The sequence below is a fragment of the Crinia signifera genome, chromosome 12, assembly GCF_055691185.1.
Source record: "Crinia signifera chromosome 12, ASM5569118v1, whole genome shotgun sequence".
NCBI lineage: Eukaryota > Metazoa > Chordata > Amphibia > Anura > Myobatrachidae > Crinia > Crinia signifera.
The window spans coordinates 75,632,145-75,648,412 of NC_139228.1; the positions used below are offsets into that span (position 1 = coordinate 75,632,145).

Sequence of the window (16,268 nt, forward strand, 5' to 3'; positions counted from 1 at the left end):
TTAACCCTTGGCCGCTGGTGCTGAGCTTCCTGTGATTTCATTGAAATCTATAGATTTTCGAAGAAATCACCAGAAGCGTAAGCGCTGAACCCTTATCTACTACGCAAAAAGTCCCACTTGGCTTATCGCCCCGAAAATCTTACCATAGAGAAGACAACAGAAAGTAAATAAATAAAATATTTTATTTCTCTAAGGCGGCTCTAATGCCCAATCATATTTACAACACATTTATATTCCAGATTGTAAGTTCTGCGGTCTGTATCCAAGCGGAGAAGCATTGGTATCATTGTGGTGATGCTAGCATGGGCAGCAAAGGAAAGTCTTCATCTTACCCAACTGAACGTCCTCGAAGAAGCGCAGTTTGTTTTCCTCAGACACCATCTTCCTCTTCCGTATATAATATAAAAGATCTTCCTTTTCTTTACCGCGAACGTTCCCTTTAATGTTCAAGATGGCCTTCAGATGCTCTTCCCTGATGAGTGAAGGATTTTAGGTCAGGCCACAAGTACACATCAGAGGACGGAATGATTCAGTAGATAAGGGGATACTTCAAACTGTAATTCCATATCAAATACAGTGATGCACATACTGTATATATTATGTAAGGCAGGGGTGTCAAACTCCCGGCCCTCCAGCTGTTGTGGAACTACACGTCCCAGCATGCCCTGCCACAGTTTTAGCACTCCATTATATAAAATCTGTGGCAGGGCATGCTGGGATGTATTGTTCCACAACAGCTGTTGTGCTGCGAGTTTGACATCGCTGATGTAAGGCGTCAGTAGGCAGCAACCCCTTTGTGTTATACAAACTAATGTGCGACATTGGAAAATTGTTACTGGTTTGGTCATATTTTCATTTTTTACTGTGTTTCCCACATTTATTTCTAGGGCTCGGTGTATATTACGGATGCCTGAGAAGAAACCACGTCAGGTCCATGCCACCAGCCACCTCCCTATTTAAGAGAACGTTCTAGTGCCTTGATGGCTAACCTGGACACTCCAGCTGTTGTTGAACTACACATCCCAGCATGCTCTGCTTCAGTTTTGCTATTTGGCCATGCTAAATCTGATGCAGGGCATGCTGGGATGTGTAGTTCAACAACAGCTGGAGTGTCAAGGTTAGCCATCAAGGGTGTAGTAGAATCTTCTGACGCTAGAAGTTCCGCACCCCTGCAATATGTCCAGGTTTTTGGTAATTGTTCTGCACCGTCCGTCATCTGGAGTACGGTGCTTGCAGCAGGAAAATGTAGCACCTCCTATGGGTACAAGAACCTGCTGCGCATATGTGGAGGTTAGCAAGCAGGTTTATACTGCCTGGGCAAATGCACGCCCCCACCGAATTGGGAGCGGGCGCTGATGTCATCAGCCCGTCCCGAGCAGACAGGGGAATGCCTGGCGTGCCCTGGGGTCCACCCACCGTTTTTCTGGGTACACCCACGAAATGCTGGTTGTCCACCCCAGAGCGCACGGCAAATTATACTTTCAACGGAGGCGCTTGCTGCGGGGGTCTGTACTTGCGCATTAGCGCCTATGCCGTCCCCCACCATCGGTGACTGGTCTGAATCAGCCTCATAGTACCATCGCTATAAGCTGTATCAGCCCCCCCAAGAGCTACACCAGTTAGTCACCCTTCCATAGTATAACGCAACATCAATAACCGTACATGTTTCCATACAGTACAATTTTGTTTAAGCAAGAACTATATAAAATGAATGTAAAAGAAATGAATGAAGCCTCATGTTAGACTGCAGTTAGTGGCATTAGAATCCTGCGATATTCTCGTTAATTATCACATTCTATAAGTCGTACAATTACATTTAGCCTGGAATAAATGCCCATAAATGGTTAAAAATAAAGACAAATGGCTAAAAGAAAAGAAAATGATAACTCTATAACTAACAGCGTTGTGTTTCTAGTTTCACTCTACATAGGAAATCAATGGAGGAAGAGAACAGAAGGGAACGGGAGGGATTCACCTTAAGTCCGGGTGCTCAAAGACAAAATATACAATCGTCGTCCGTAAGGATTCGTGGTCTCTGGCAGACAGAATATTTGTTATAAAATCCAGTGGATTAGAACCCAGCAGATCCTCATCTAGAACCTTCACATGAGAAAACGCATTAGCGTGACTAGAATATACACTTCTGGACATTACATGTGTACACAGACTACTAGGAAAACATTTCTATATGATTACATTTTATTTATTTATAAGTGGTTTGCGGCGCCGCACATCAAAGCTTATAAGAAAGGGGCGAATTCTGAATTGGGAGCGAATAAGATTTTTTTTTTTTTGCAGCTGTACAAACATATCGCACTGCAATAGGTATAAATACATTTTCATGTTGCATGCAGGATAAATACTGTCTGCTTGTACATGTAGCCCACAAATGCTGGACACTGCAATGGACATATGAGCTCGGACACAGTCATCCCAAACTGGAATCTCTGTGCACACTTATACCCTTTTCACACCACCCCAGATGTGTCAACCTGGGCCGAGGTGCAGTGTGATAGCACCTACAGATAGGGGCCACACTTATCTGTCCTCCCTCCATGCTGCTGTGAACCGTCTCAGCGGACAGCGCACCAAGGTAGTACGCTGCTGTGCAAAGGGTGGACAGATCAGCTTGGCTTCATCTGCAAGCTTATAACCCGTGTCGACCAACCCAGCAATTAGACCCGGGTTAGGAGAAGGGTAAACCCGGGTCACCCTCTGTATAATGGGAAATCCAGGTTTAATGTGAAAGGGCCAGCCCCGGGTCGGTTTTCCAATGTATTTTACCCAACATGGACACCGTATCCGTGCACCGCTGCGCTCGCCATGCTTCGGGCCTCGCTACACTCCCTTGTGGATGGTAGGGCATGAAACACCGCCTGTCGACACATGTCAACCTAAGCCCATGTCGACCTTCCCACATGCGTGTTTACCACTGTAAATCCCCTGCATATATTTAGAACACCTTTAAAATATATTTCTTGGATCTGGTTTTTGGGCACTTACCCATTTAGAGGCAAATTCCTGCAACTTTTTACTCCCTTTTGAAAAGGTTTCTCCTGTATTTATATGGGATGATTTCTTGCAGCACTTGAAAAATGATTTAATGTACAGAACAACCAGTCTGTGGTATAGAAGTGTCATGAACGTCTGTTGGGAGGAAATATATATATTATCAGTGTATTATTACTACGAGCAAATTCCTATTTTATTCTTTGCAATAACAAAACATAGAAGAGAATGTAACTGCACAGAGCCGAGTGGGGTGCTGCCAATGACCAACGCACCAAGCCCTTGTTATTCATTGTGATTGGCTGGCAGAGGTTTTGTGCTGTTATTGCATGAGATATGCTTAGAAGCTATAGACACTCCCTTACTTATTGTGAAAGCGTGAATCTTCAGGGACAGTCCCTCGGACCATGGACTAAACAACCTCCTCTTTTCAAGGGAAAAATGTTCTAAAGGGCCTACACACCGGAGCGATCGGAGCAGTGTAGATCGCTGTAGAGCGATCTGTCCGGGCTAATGATCTCTGGTAAGAAAACTGGCCCTGCCCGGCGATTACTAGATTTATCCAGCATGCTGGATATTCATGGCCAGGCGATAGCGATGCGCGGGGCCACGCAAAACTATGGCAGCTACACACGGAGAGATTGCAGGGCTGGGGAAACTTCGGCCCTCTGGCTGATGTTGAACTACACATCCCAGCATGCCCTGCAACAGTTTATAGTATACCAAAACTGTAGCAGGGCATGCTGGGATGTGTAGTTCAACAACAGCTGGAGGGCTGAAGGTTCCCCATTCCTGGTCTAAGCAATCTAGTGAGATTGCTTAGAAAATGCCCCTAAATCGCTACATGTGTAGGTCCCATAAGCCTTGGAGAGATATATGCCCCTAACTGTCAGGTTACAGGCTATGCTCCAAAATGTTAGTTGGGAAATGATTGGTTGGTAGTTTTATCTGTCCAATTTATCAATCCCCAATTCTTAGTACATCTCTCATTTGTCTTACAGTCAGTAATAGTGCCTATTATCCCATACCCTCCAACATGACCCATTCGTTTAGGTACAATATGCTCTGTTCCTGGACTTCCCTGCCAGTGACAGTTACAGAGGTGGGACTCCAGCACAGTCTAATATTCAAAGAGGGGGGTCAACTTCAACTGCCAGTGATTCCAGGACAGTGATGTTTGGGGTGGCAGTAGGTGCGGCTTCCCTTTTTGAATATTGGACTGTGGTGCAGCCTCACGACTGTAACTGCCACTGGCAGGGAAGTCCAGGAACAGAGCACTTTGTACCTAATGGAATGGGCCATGTTGGAGGGTATGTTATCCCCATTATTTTCACCTGATAACTAAAATTTCCTATCATAATGGATACCCTCTCCAAAATAATGTGCAATATTTAAGCCATGTTCCAGAGTGCTAAGATGTTCACAGTTGAGTAAATCATATTTGGGGGTGTTTTTTCGTGATAACCTAACTGAGCCCAATAAGCCAGAATGGAGCCAGATTTTAGGTGCACATAAGCAGGTATCTAAAATGAATGATGGAAGGAACATCCCTTATCCCGTGTTTTGTGCCATGGAGCTAGCTCTGGCCAAGCTACGCAGGGTGGACTTACCAGTGAAGGCCTGACCAACCTGCGGCCCTCCAGCTGTTGTGAAACTACACATCCCAGCATGCCCTGCCACAGTTTTAGTATTCCCTAATCGCAAAACTGTGGCAAGGCATGCTGGAACTTGTAGTTTAACAGCTCGAGAGCCACAGGTTGGCTAGAGCATACGTATTCAGGAGTGGATCCCCAGGCTCTGTATAGTGATGTCTTAGAGGGTTATTTACAATGATTGAAGTTCTATTTCAGATGGGATGTTGCTATGGGCAACCATTCAAAATCTACTACTTATTTAGTGCCTTCTAGAAGATAGTAGATAGTATCTGATTAGTTGCCCATAGCAACAACCCATGTGACATAGAACTCCCATCTTCGTACATATCCCCCTTAGCATCACTTTCCTCCTTACTGGCTGTTATATAATAAACACAACACGAATAGCGAGAAGTCCCTCCGGTTACTGTACCAGGTCTTGTAGGTCTTCATTCTGCAATGTGTATTGAAGGCGCCGTAGAATACTTTCATACTCAGTGCAGTTTTTCATAAAATGATTTTGGAACGCTTCCTAGAAAACAAAAAAAAAAATCACAGCTTACCACTGATGATAAATGTGGATATTTTTGTATGTGACAATGTTTTTGTGGCAACCGCAGCGCTTGTTACAGTACAGTGGTGCCTTGTTGACATATGTAGTTTGTACTAGACTGTAAGCTCCTTGGAGCAGGGCCCTCTTTCCTCCTGTTCTCACAGCCCTCTTCTTGTATTTCAATCACAGCTCTCTTGCTGCGCTACCGCAGCTTTTCTCACCCGTGTTCAATCATCTCTACCTATGACAACCTGCCCCTGCAAGCAGGCGGACAACTCCTATGCTTCCCTATATCTTTGCTGTATTGTGTACTAAATTGCAGCCGAGCAGAGCACCAGGAAGCACAGTTGCCCTGCCAGACCCAGTCTCTGTGTGCCGGACAGCCGAGCAGAGAGACAGGAGGCAGAGCTGCTAAACCAGACCCTGTCTCTGTGTGCCGGGCAGCCGAGCAGAGCACCAGGAAGCACAGCTGCTCTGCCAGACCCTGTCTCTGTGTGCCGGACAGCCGAGCAGAGATCCAGAAAGCACAGTTGCTCTGCCAGACCGTCTCTGTGTGCCGGACAGCCGAGCAGAGCAACAGGAAGAACAGTTGCTCTGCCAGACCCTGTCTCTGTGTGCTGGACAGCCGAGCAGAACACCAGGAAGCACAGTTGCTCTGCCAGACCCTGTCTCTGTGTGCCGGACAGCCGAGCAGAGAGACAGGAGGACGAACTGCTAAACCAGACCCTGTCTCTGTGTGCCGGGCAGCCGAGCAGAGCACCAGGAAGCACAGTTGCTCTGCCAGACCCTGTCTGTGTGCCGGACAGCCGAGCAGAGCACCAGGAAGCACAGTTGCTCTGCCAGACCCTGTCTGTGTGCCGGACAGCCGAGCAGAGCACCAGAAAGCACAGTTTCTCTGCCAGACCCTGTCTCTGTGTGCCGGACAGCCGAGCAGAGAGACAGGAAGCACAGCTGCTAAACCAGACCCAGTCTCCGTGTGCCGGACAGCCAAGCAGAGACACAGGAAGCAGAGCTGCTCTGCCAGACCCTGTCTCTGTGTGCTGGACAGCCGAGCAGAGCACCAGGAAGCACAACTGCTCTGCCAGACCCCGTCTCTGTGTGTGTGTCCGATGGCTGGGCAGTGCCAAGGGCGTAACTAGAAATTCGTAGGCCCCATAGCAAAATTTTGTAAGGGCCTCCTATTTAGCAACTGATGGTGATAAATGTATGTAAAACATATTACTTAGGCAGTAGAGATGGGCCCCCTTGAGCTATGGTAGTTACGCCCTTGGGCAGAACACTAAGAGACGGAGTTGCTTGCCCAGGCCTGTCTTTGAGAATCCCGACCGCAGGTACTCTGACAGTAAAGTGAGTGCGATGAAGCCCCTTACGGGTGTGGTGGCTCGCTTCGCTTGCCACAGATTCTATTCTCCCTCTTTGGGGGTTGTGGACCCCCCACAAGGGAGAATAGCCCGTTAGTCAGGATTCTGATGTCAGTGTACTTACCGTCGGAATCCAGACTATTGGGCCGTCATCCGGCACCCATGACCAGTCTTGGCCCAGATTGCATGGCTTAGCTATATTCTGTTACTAGTGGAGAATATTGTACCTTAATAGTTGGCTTTAAAGCATTAAACACAAGGTCAGTCCCTTTGTTCTCACACTGCGCAAGACGTATTTCCATCTCTTGACAATTATTTTCCGAACATCTGGCTGTAACTCTGCATGGGAGGAAAACACAGATGGAGATGTACTGTAGGCAGTAACATTGTTTTGTATGTCAGTGGTCCTCAACCTCGGTCCTCAAATCCCCCCCCCCAGCAGTTCACGTTTTCCAGGTCTCCACACAGAATCACAGGTAGAGTAATTAGCTCCACCTGTGATCTTTTAAAATGTGTCAGTGAGTAATAAGTGCACCTGCCGGGTGACCTGGAAAACATGCACTGTTGGAAGTCCTTGAGGACCGAGGTTTAGAACCACTGTTGTATGTTATATATAGGGCAGCAAATCCCACCAGATCAGTTTATCCTTGGTTTACGTTGAAATTAGGCTTTGTGACTTTACTCTCCCACTTCAATTTCATCTTATCCCTCTTTACCAGGCAAATGGTAAATTCAAACTTCATTATACATTTAGGTAATTTCCATGAATTTGGTCGCTTGTCTGACCATCCCAAAACCATATTCAGAGGTCCTTAAACAGCCAAATTCAAGATCATATTGAACAACTTTGATTAGTTTGATCATTGGTTAGTTATTGGGCAATATTCAATGAGATTAATTGCTATGTGCAGCGAATCCTGTTTCAGATTTGCTGCACATTTGTTGCGTTCTGGAGGGTTGGAGCATTCGCTGCCAGCCCTCCCTCTCCCCCTATTCAACGCCTCAGGGGCTCACTGATTTTTAAACTCCCCATATATATATTCATGTGCTGCAAGCAAAATGGTGAATCATGGCAAAAATCCTGCTGAAAGCAGTTCTCCATCCTAGCATTGAATACGCTCTCGGCCAATCCCAGTGAAAACCCCATTGAAATACACCAGCGAATTGCAGCGAGCATGAAACGGAGAACTGGCCGGCATTCACTGTTTGCTTTCGGCGAACAGTGAACATTGAATAGGGTGAATCACATTTTCAGGGGCTGCCCTAGGTAAAACTCACAACGTAATCCCGCAAAAAGACACTTGACAATAAGGAAGACTTAAGTTCAAATTTATATACCCTAAAAGGAAACAAGCACACAAAACAAAATAACAGAATGACGCAGAGAACGGCCGCTGTAGGCAGTAACTCAAACATATCAAAGTACGCCTAAACAACCAATAATAGTGTGAGAGCCACAACTGCAATACATGTACAAATAGGAGATGACAAAGTACAATGCTGGTTGATTAACCACAGATCAAGAGAATAAAGCATCTTACAAAACGCTGGACTTCAAAGCAAACGAAATACTAATTAACACTAAACAAGCCTGATGTAATTGCTGTTTGAAATCCATCAGTCCGAGCTGCCAATCATTGTCAGATTAGCAAACCCAATAGTAAATCTGCCCCAGGCTTTAACTGTTTAAAATGTTTTTGTGCATACAGGAACGGATATTTTGAACACATTGAAAGGATCGTTCTTCTAAGCTTAACCCTTTCCATTTAACTAAGAATTGAAATTTGCCTCTAAAGAGTCGCATTTATCAATCAATATTTGCGGCTAAATCCCCGAAAACACCCGTCCTCAATGTATTCTTTTAAGACCTTTAACTCTGGTTTATAGAGAATGTTCATTTTTCCTACAGACACTGGAATTCCAGGGACAAAGATGCAGTCCGACGCCAGGACAATAATCAGGCCCAGATTTCTGGACTGTTCCATCTAATAGGAGAACTGTGGCCAGATAAGAGCCAGTAGAGGGCGCAGCTTTGCAATGATATCCACTATTTCTGCAGGTGTTGAGGGACAACTACAGCATCTCTAAGCCTTCGTGACAGTAGTCCAGCGAAGCTTGTGGCCATGACCTGGACCACCAGATGACTGCCTGGAACACCCTCTACAACCAGCGCCCTTTTTAAGACTCATTGCAGCCCATCTATGGAGGTGAATGCAGCACGGATGGTGTAATGGTTAGCATTACTGCCTCTCAGCACTGAGGTCATGGGATCGATTCCCACCATGGCCCTAACTGTGCAGAGTTTGTATATTCTTCCTGTGTTTGCGTGGGTCTCCTCTGGGTACTCCGGTTTCCTCCCACAATCCTAAAATATACTTGCAGGTTAGTTTGTAATTTCCTGACTGAATATTCCTTTCTGATACCATAAATTCTCAAAGTTTAAAACTTTTTCTATCAAGTGCAATCAATTTCAATTATAACTTCTGGAGGCACTTAAACGTTGCTACAGCAAATCGATGAGGAGCCCCCCACCTCTAATGAGATCGTAACTTCAATCTGAGACGTAACGGGTAAGAGCAAGAAAGAGCTTATGTAAAAATCGATGGACCAATCTATAGGGAAAATTATGTTAAATTGTGTGTTATAATGCTGGACATCATCAATTGATTTTTTTACTATTTATTTATTGTCTGTATGTACGGTTTTTATTAATGTGTTAATATTTTATATTCATTAAATAATTGATAGATCAACACCGTACGCTCTCTTAATTGATGTAGTTTAATTTGTACTTTGTTCACAATAAAAATGTAACCCTAGAGTGTATGTACATGTGCGGACTTCCTAGGCCAATGCTTTTTTTCTGACGTCAAATTCTAGGTTTCTATAAGTACTGTTTGTGGCATCATACTTATTTTATGGATAACTTTGATCAGGCGTCTATGTGATCTCCATTATGATAGCGCCAACTGCATTTGGGATAATGTTTTGTTCTGTTGATCTTCGGTGTAATATACCAGCACTGTATTTTGTCATTGCCTATTTATGTATAGAAGGTGTCTGCATTTTTGGCTCTCATACTTTTTTTTTGAAGTTTGGTCAACTTTGATGTCTGATTGTTCTCACCGTAGGTGTTACTGATCACAGATGTTGTTTATTATTTTATTTTTTTCTTGTGTGTGCTTGTTTCCTTCTTGTGGTACTTGTGCTTTAGTCATCTTTATCGTCATGTGTCTTTTGTCTATCTGTGGGTTTGGCATTGTGAAGGTTGTATTTATTTATCCTATGTAGACTGTGTATTTGTTATCCTGGCACCTGCTACTCTTTGGACAGGACCAATGTCTCTGTATTACTATAAATAAATCCATATTTGTTACATCTTACAAGAATGTGCCAATTTATAATTTATCTATTTAGAAAGGTGAGTTCTGCTATATAATTATCCCAATTTTCCTGGAGAATGTTCTCGTGTATGTGTTCTGCTTTCTTATCCCTGCAAACAGTGGCGGATCCACCATGGGTCGATTAGGGGTGGTCGCCCCGGGGCCCCCACACATCCAGGGTCCCCACACTCCAGGTGAGTGTCAGGCAGTGGGGTCCAGGCAGCACGCCTCTGGGGTCCAGCGTGGAGTAGGCACTGCTGCAATTCTTCACACCCTGCGGTGGCTGAACAGTCAACGGCGGGGTCCCTGCAGCGGATGGGAAATAGTTCCCATCTGCCGCAGGGACCCTGCCACTGTCCATTCCGCCACAGCGTGTGAAGCATTGCAGCAGTGCTGGGGGACAGATGCTGTGTTCTCACACTCACCTGCCAGCCCCGCATCTCCACGCTGCCCTACTCTCTTGTCACACTATCTCCGGGGGGACCTACCCCACTCTCCCCACCTCACCCCAGGCACCATGAAGAGGCCGTGCCCGTGCAGCAGCTCCGACTCTGATGGGCAGCGAGAATAACTGCTCAGGTTAGTGCTGCAGGGGGGGGAGGGGTGAAAGAGGGGGCGCCCACAGTTTTTGTTGTCCAGGGCCACCACAGACCTTAATCTGCCCTGCCTGCAAACATTCTCTCACAGGGTGCATGATGGTATAGGATGGTTTCTGTACCCCCTTTAACACCAGAAGGACTAATTTGGGAACTGTGGTGCAATATAGCCCTGAGTATGTTGCCGGAGCCAATAGACAGCTCACCAATCCAGACTTCTATACCACATTAGATAAAGCTCTGACAAAAGAATTTGGTCTGAGGTTACTTCAACTCTTTAAAAAGGAGGCTTATAATGACCAGGTCATCTCCAGGTATTGCGAACACCCCCTTACACCCATTTATTATCACCATCTCAAATACATAAAACACTCACGTCACCTCCTAGGCGTCTTATTATTTCTGGCATCCATTCACTTTCATCTAATTTATCATTTTATGTAGATTCTTATTTACATCCACGTGTCTTTACCCTCAGGTCCCCCATCAAAGACAATATGCACTTCAAAATACAAAATATCAAATGGAAGAACACATAACTATTTCTGACATTGGTTGTAACAAGTTCATATTCCAACATACCACAAAGACTCGGAAAGGAAGTTATTGCAAGATTGGTGTCAGATAGGGACCCTGGGGGAGAGACCCCAACTTTCACAAACTCTATTAGTTATATTCTGGAGCACAAATTATTTTTTATTTTAAGACACTTTTTCTACAGGTGATGTGAACGGCCATGGGGACCAGGTTTGCCCCTAGTTACGCCAACCTCTACATGGGGAGGTTGAACAATGCTACATCTGGGATGGTGACTACGGGGTGAACCTGGTCTTGGCCTATGGCCGTTATATAGACAATTTATTTATAATTTGTGAGGGGGACCCAGTTTTATAACAATTTTTTGTTAATCACCTCAACAACACTAATTCTTATCAATTCACCCACACTATTAATCCAAAGCGAACTTCCTTCCTGAACATGACCCTTGAAATAGAGGATGATATGATAGTGACCTTGAACTTTACCAATAAATTGGGCTCAAATGCCTATCTCATTAGCGCTCATTAGCCTCCCTGGAAAAAAAGGAATCGCAAAGGGGCAACTCCTAACATTGTACGAATTTTACCACATTTGATATAAGAGACTGTTGTGACGTTGTCTGAGAACACTCGAACATGCGACCCCTTTATATCTTCTGCAAAGAATTTCACCGCCTGCCACACCGCTCTCAACTCTCTGTGGTTTGATGACTAGTCCTTCTCTTGCATCGACCACCTTCCTTGGCACGACTTTTCCATCCCATGTGCCCCCCAACCGGAGGCGCTGGCATCTGTAGTTATTACTACAAATGACGGGCTTTCTAGTGACCACTTTCTTTCTTTCAACAGATCGTAGCTCCACCACTCTAGGGATTCTCTTACTGCGTTTGGAATCTTTATTATTTGATCCAACGATGTACGACTTCTTGAGAACCTAAGAAGGAACCATTGCAATGGCCTCATCCTCCATCTTGCCCACGGAGTGACCTCTACTGCTGAGGCCATCATCCCCAACAGACTCATTGCAGTTCTTAAGGGCATGCGAAGGTCGTTGCAAATGAGTGAAACTAACCGTTGAATTTTCTCGCATCTTCTTTCTGAGAGAGCTATTTGGAAAGAGATTGTGTCCACTAGTATGCCTAGGAATTGAATTTTCCATGAAGGGATGAGACGACTCTTCTCCCAATTGATCATCCAACCGTGATCCTGGAGGAACTTGATGGTATAATCTCTTGCTATTACGCTTTCCTCTTCGGACTGAGCTGCTATCAGGATGTCGTCTAGGTATGCCCACACCATAATCTTCTGCCTTCTTAACCTTTCTATTAATACTACTAGAACTTTTGTGAAGACTCGCGGGGATGAAGTTAGGCCGAACGGCAGGCATGTAAACTGGAAATGTTTTTCTTTTATGGCGAACCTCAGATATCTTCTGTCGTTTGGAAAGATGGGGATGTGAAAATACGCATCTTTTAAGTCGATAGCCACTAGATAATCGTTTTTTCTGATCTCCATCAAGATAGATTTGGTTGTCTCCATGTGAAATTTCTTCTTTCTTAGACGATCGTTCAAACTCCTTAAGTCGAGGATAGTTCTGAGCCCGCCTGAAACTTTGCTTATGACGAACAACCGGGAGTAATACCCTAGTCCTCTTTCCCTTACTGGGACTTCTTCGACCGCCTTTGTGTCGATTAGGTCTTGCACACTTGATTTCAAAACTTCCTTTTCGGTTTCTAACAGAGGAAGTTTGGAACTTAAAAATCTTGCCAACCTTGGCTTTGACAGAAATTCTAACCGATAACCTTCGGAAACTATCTCTAGCACCCATTTGTCTGTGATGCTTTGTACCCAGATATGAGCAAATTCCAGGAGTCTTCCTGCTACCGGGATCTGCTCCATGGGACCTCTGGCGTCACTGCTTTTGAGTTGCGCCAGCACTTTCGCCTCTTTTCTTAATGTACTGGCGAAAAAATGCATGCGACGTACCTGAGGCGTACTTGTCACGGAACGGCCTACCTGGCCTGTATGATCTGGCTTGTCTATACGCCTGCCTGTTGGAATAGGAATTAAACCTACCCCTCCTATCCTGGGGTAATCTCACGGATTTGCCACCCGACATTCTTTGAATCATTTGGTCGAGCTTACTTCCGAAAAGAAAGGCTCCTTCATATGGAAGTGTAGCAAGTTTATTTTTAGAATGCGAATCTGCTGACCATGATTTTAACCAAAGGGCCCTTCTGGCTACTACTCCTGATGTCAGGGATTTGGCCGAGAAATCCAACATGTCTAATGACGCCTCACAGACGTTATCCACGGCCATCTGGATTTGTTCCAGACTTTTGCTCATCTGGTCACGAGAAGCTCTGTCTTGCAGATCATCTTGTAATGCTGCACACCAGATTCTTAATGCTCTAGACAGGGAAGCCATGGGTACGCCAGACTTCATTGACACCGATGTAGATATGTGCAACCGTTTTAAGGCACTCTCCATCCTCTTTTCCATGGGGTCCTTTAAGGACGCCCCGTCTTCTAATGGTATGGTTGTACGAGTAGTCACTTCAGAAACGGATGCGTCTATTTTAGGTATGTTACTCCATTTCAAGAACTCCTCATCTTCTATAGGGAACATTTTATCGATTCTCTTAAAGGACCCCACTCGCTTGTCTACATTATTCCATTCTTTTGTTAATATTTCTTTAACGACCTTATGGACAGGAAAGCACCTGCCCTTCCTTGACCTGTCCTCGAATAATGTATCCAACTCTGTTTTCACCGGTTGCTTATAATTCAATGTTCTATAGAGGTTTTTTAACACCACTTCCACCAAACCTAAATCAAACAGGCGTTCGTCCTCAACAACTTCCCCTGACTCAGCAGTGGAACCACCTGAGGCACCGTCATCAGAACCGGCCACAACTGACCCACAATCATCGTCTAAGTCCAAACTGGTCTGGGATCTAGACCTCTTGTTGCTAGCGTACTCCTTCTTTGAAACAAAATTTTTCTCCATCCATTCTCTAAGCTCAGAGATCTGATTAGACACTGAAGAAGCTTCTTTCTTTTGAAGACAATTTTTACATAACACATTCTCTCCAGTAAATGACTTGTCACACTCCGGGCAAATCTTATCCAATTTCTTCTTAGCTGTTTTCTTTTTTACTACTACAGACACACTAAAACGAGAAAAAAGATAGACTAACTAACTTTCCTTTAGCCTCAGCATAAAATAAATAACCAGTCCTCATAGAGGACTTACCTGGGCAGCGGTACATTAACATTGGGAGAGGCATCTTCCATAATGTGCAGCTTTAGAATCCACCTCCAGCTGAGACAATGCAGCAGGCGCTATATATACCGGCACTTCCGGTATCTGGAACGCACGCGGCCTGCTATGGAACGCAGACCGCGTGCAGACGCGCCGGAAGTGCGCGTCACTTCCCTCCGGCGTCTGCTGCACAGAACAGCTACAAACAGACGCCGGGTACAGTGACCACGCCGGACATGCTGCCGCTGACTCTCCCAGTGCTCTGGACTCCACCACACGCGCCCAGGCACCCCGCTCCTCGGGCTCCATTCTTTGGTGAGTTTACACAGAATATTTGGGCACGAGTTTCACCCATTCCGCCCTGTCTTCGCTTGGGTTATAGGCACCGCCAACCCATACCATAATCAGTAGCACTGACCCATGCCACCGGCCCGGATCCAAATTAGGGTAAGGCACCGCCATCCCCTCGCTGCCAGGTTACCTACTATCTATACTAACCTAACTACCTGCTTACAGACAGAGGAGACAGGAAAAAAGACTATGGTCAGAGGGGAGGTGCTCAGTTATATAGGATAAGGAAGAGGAGGAGGAGGAGTTGGATCCTAGGGAGAAAAAACTACCTGTCTAATTGGGAGAGAGGGGGATAAACCCAATGTAATGGCTGCCATGAAGTATGAAGGAGAAAATAGGTATTCTGTGGAAAACCAAGAGATCGAAATCATCTCCACATAAAATGATTAACACCCTAGAATAAAAAGAACTAGAATAATCTTAAGAATGAATATATTTGATGTGACTTTCTTCCTGTTGAACCTAGATTCCTTTTTCGGAATGTTTTTTAATACATTTTTGTGGCATTCAAATGATTACCCCAAGATGGCGTACTAGAGACGTTGATAAAAGGCTATCTCAGACAGAAATGAGATGGATTCACCGCCTTAACACCCTCGGTCCAGGGGGGTTAAATGGTGAATTCGAACTCAAACATTTCTTGTCTTAAAATGACCATCCCTCCTTTTTTACACTATGAAAATCATCTTTTTTTACATACTGTATAATCATCATTTTTAATGTATCCTTTTTAATAGATCACTGTTTTTAAATATATTATTGAATTAAGGATTTTTTAACTTAATTTTACATATATGGAAGTTCACTAAAAAACGTTTTTATAATATATATATATATATATATATATATATATATATATATATATATATCTTGTTAATATTACTGCTTTCCGCACCGTATTGATTCTAGATGTATGCAGAATCACGCTGGAGATATGCATAGTATGTTGCTCCATATGTATTTCAACACATTATGCTGGTGACACGCATAGCGCAAACAGTTGGAACGCACAACCATCTTTAAAACCAGAGTGCGCCCAGCAACGTGTATGCGCATCCACAATTAACGTTGTGGAACGCATTTCCGGCCGTATGGAACGCACGGCCATACTGTTTCCGCCCAGAACGCGGAAGTATGTGTAATTGATAACGCTATTTAAAGCGCTCAGAGACATGGTTAGGAACGCTACTGACGAAGGATCTATATGATCCGAAACGCGTTTAGCGCTGCCTAACCTTTGACATTCACCCTTATCTGGACCTGGGACCATTGTTAAGGAACGGACATTCGGCAGGAAGGACTCTGACCAGATCTAGACTGGATTGCCCTACCGCTGAGACTGCCTTGTATCCTGCATTGCCCCTGGTTGTGGATATCTACATGTTTTCATACCCCCCACAATTGTAAGTGTACATCCTGATTAAAATAGATTTAGTGTTTATCAGTCTGCACTATCTGTTTTTTTCTTTCTCATTCTATGGTACCATTTGTGGAGGAGGAGTGTTTCATTTTGGATACAATCATACAGTGTCTATGAAAAAGGATCTTATGGTGATATAACTTTTAAACATTCACCC

General features: G+C 44.7%; 1 protein-coding gene across 1 annotated transcript in view; it reads right to left on the reverse strand.

The window, feature by feature from the left end:
• Window positions 1–164: 164 nt before the first annotated feature.
• LOC146049908 (uncharacterized) overlaps window positions 165–16,268 on the reverse strand; it is a 43,990-nt gene continuing 27,886 nt past the window's right edge. Inside the window, exons 7-11 of the mRNA XM_083166589.1 lie at window positions 6,785–6,896; window positions 5,077–5,175; window positions 3,004–3,147; window positions 1,976–2,100; window positions 165–472 (exon numbers count right to left, since the gene is read on the reverse strand). Coding sequence (XP_083022715.1) covers window positions 298–472; window positions 1,976–2,100; window positions 3,004–3,147; window positions 5,077–5,175; window positions 6,785–6,896 — 655 coding nt within the window. The 3' untranslated portion in view covers window positions 165–297. The remainder of the gene's footprint in view (window positions 473–1,975; window positions 2,101–3,003; window positions 3,148–5,076; window positions 5,176–6,784; window positions 6,897–16,268) is intronic.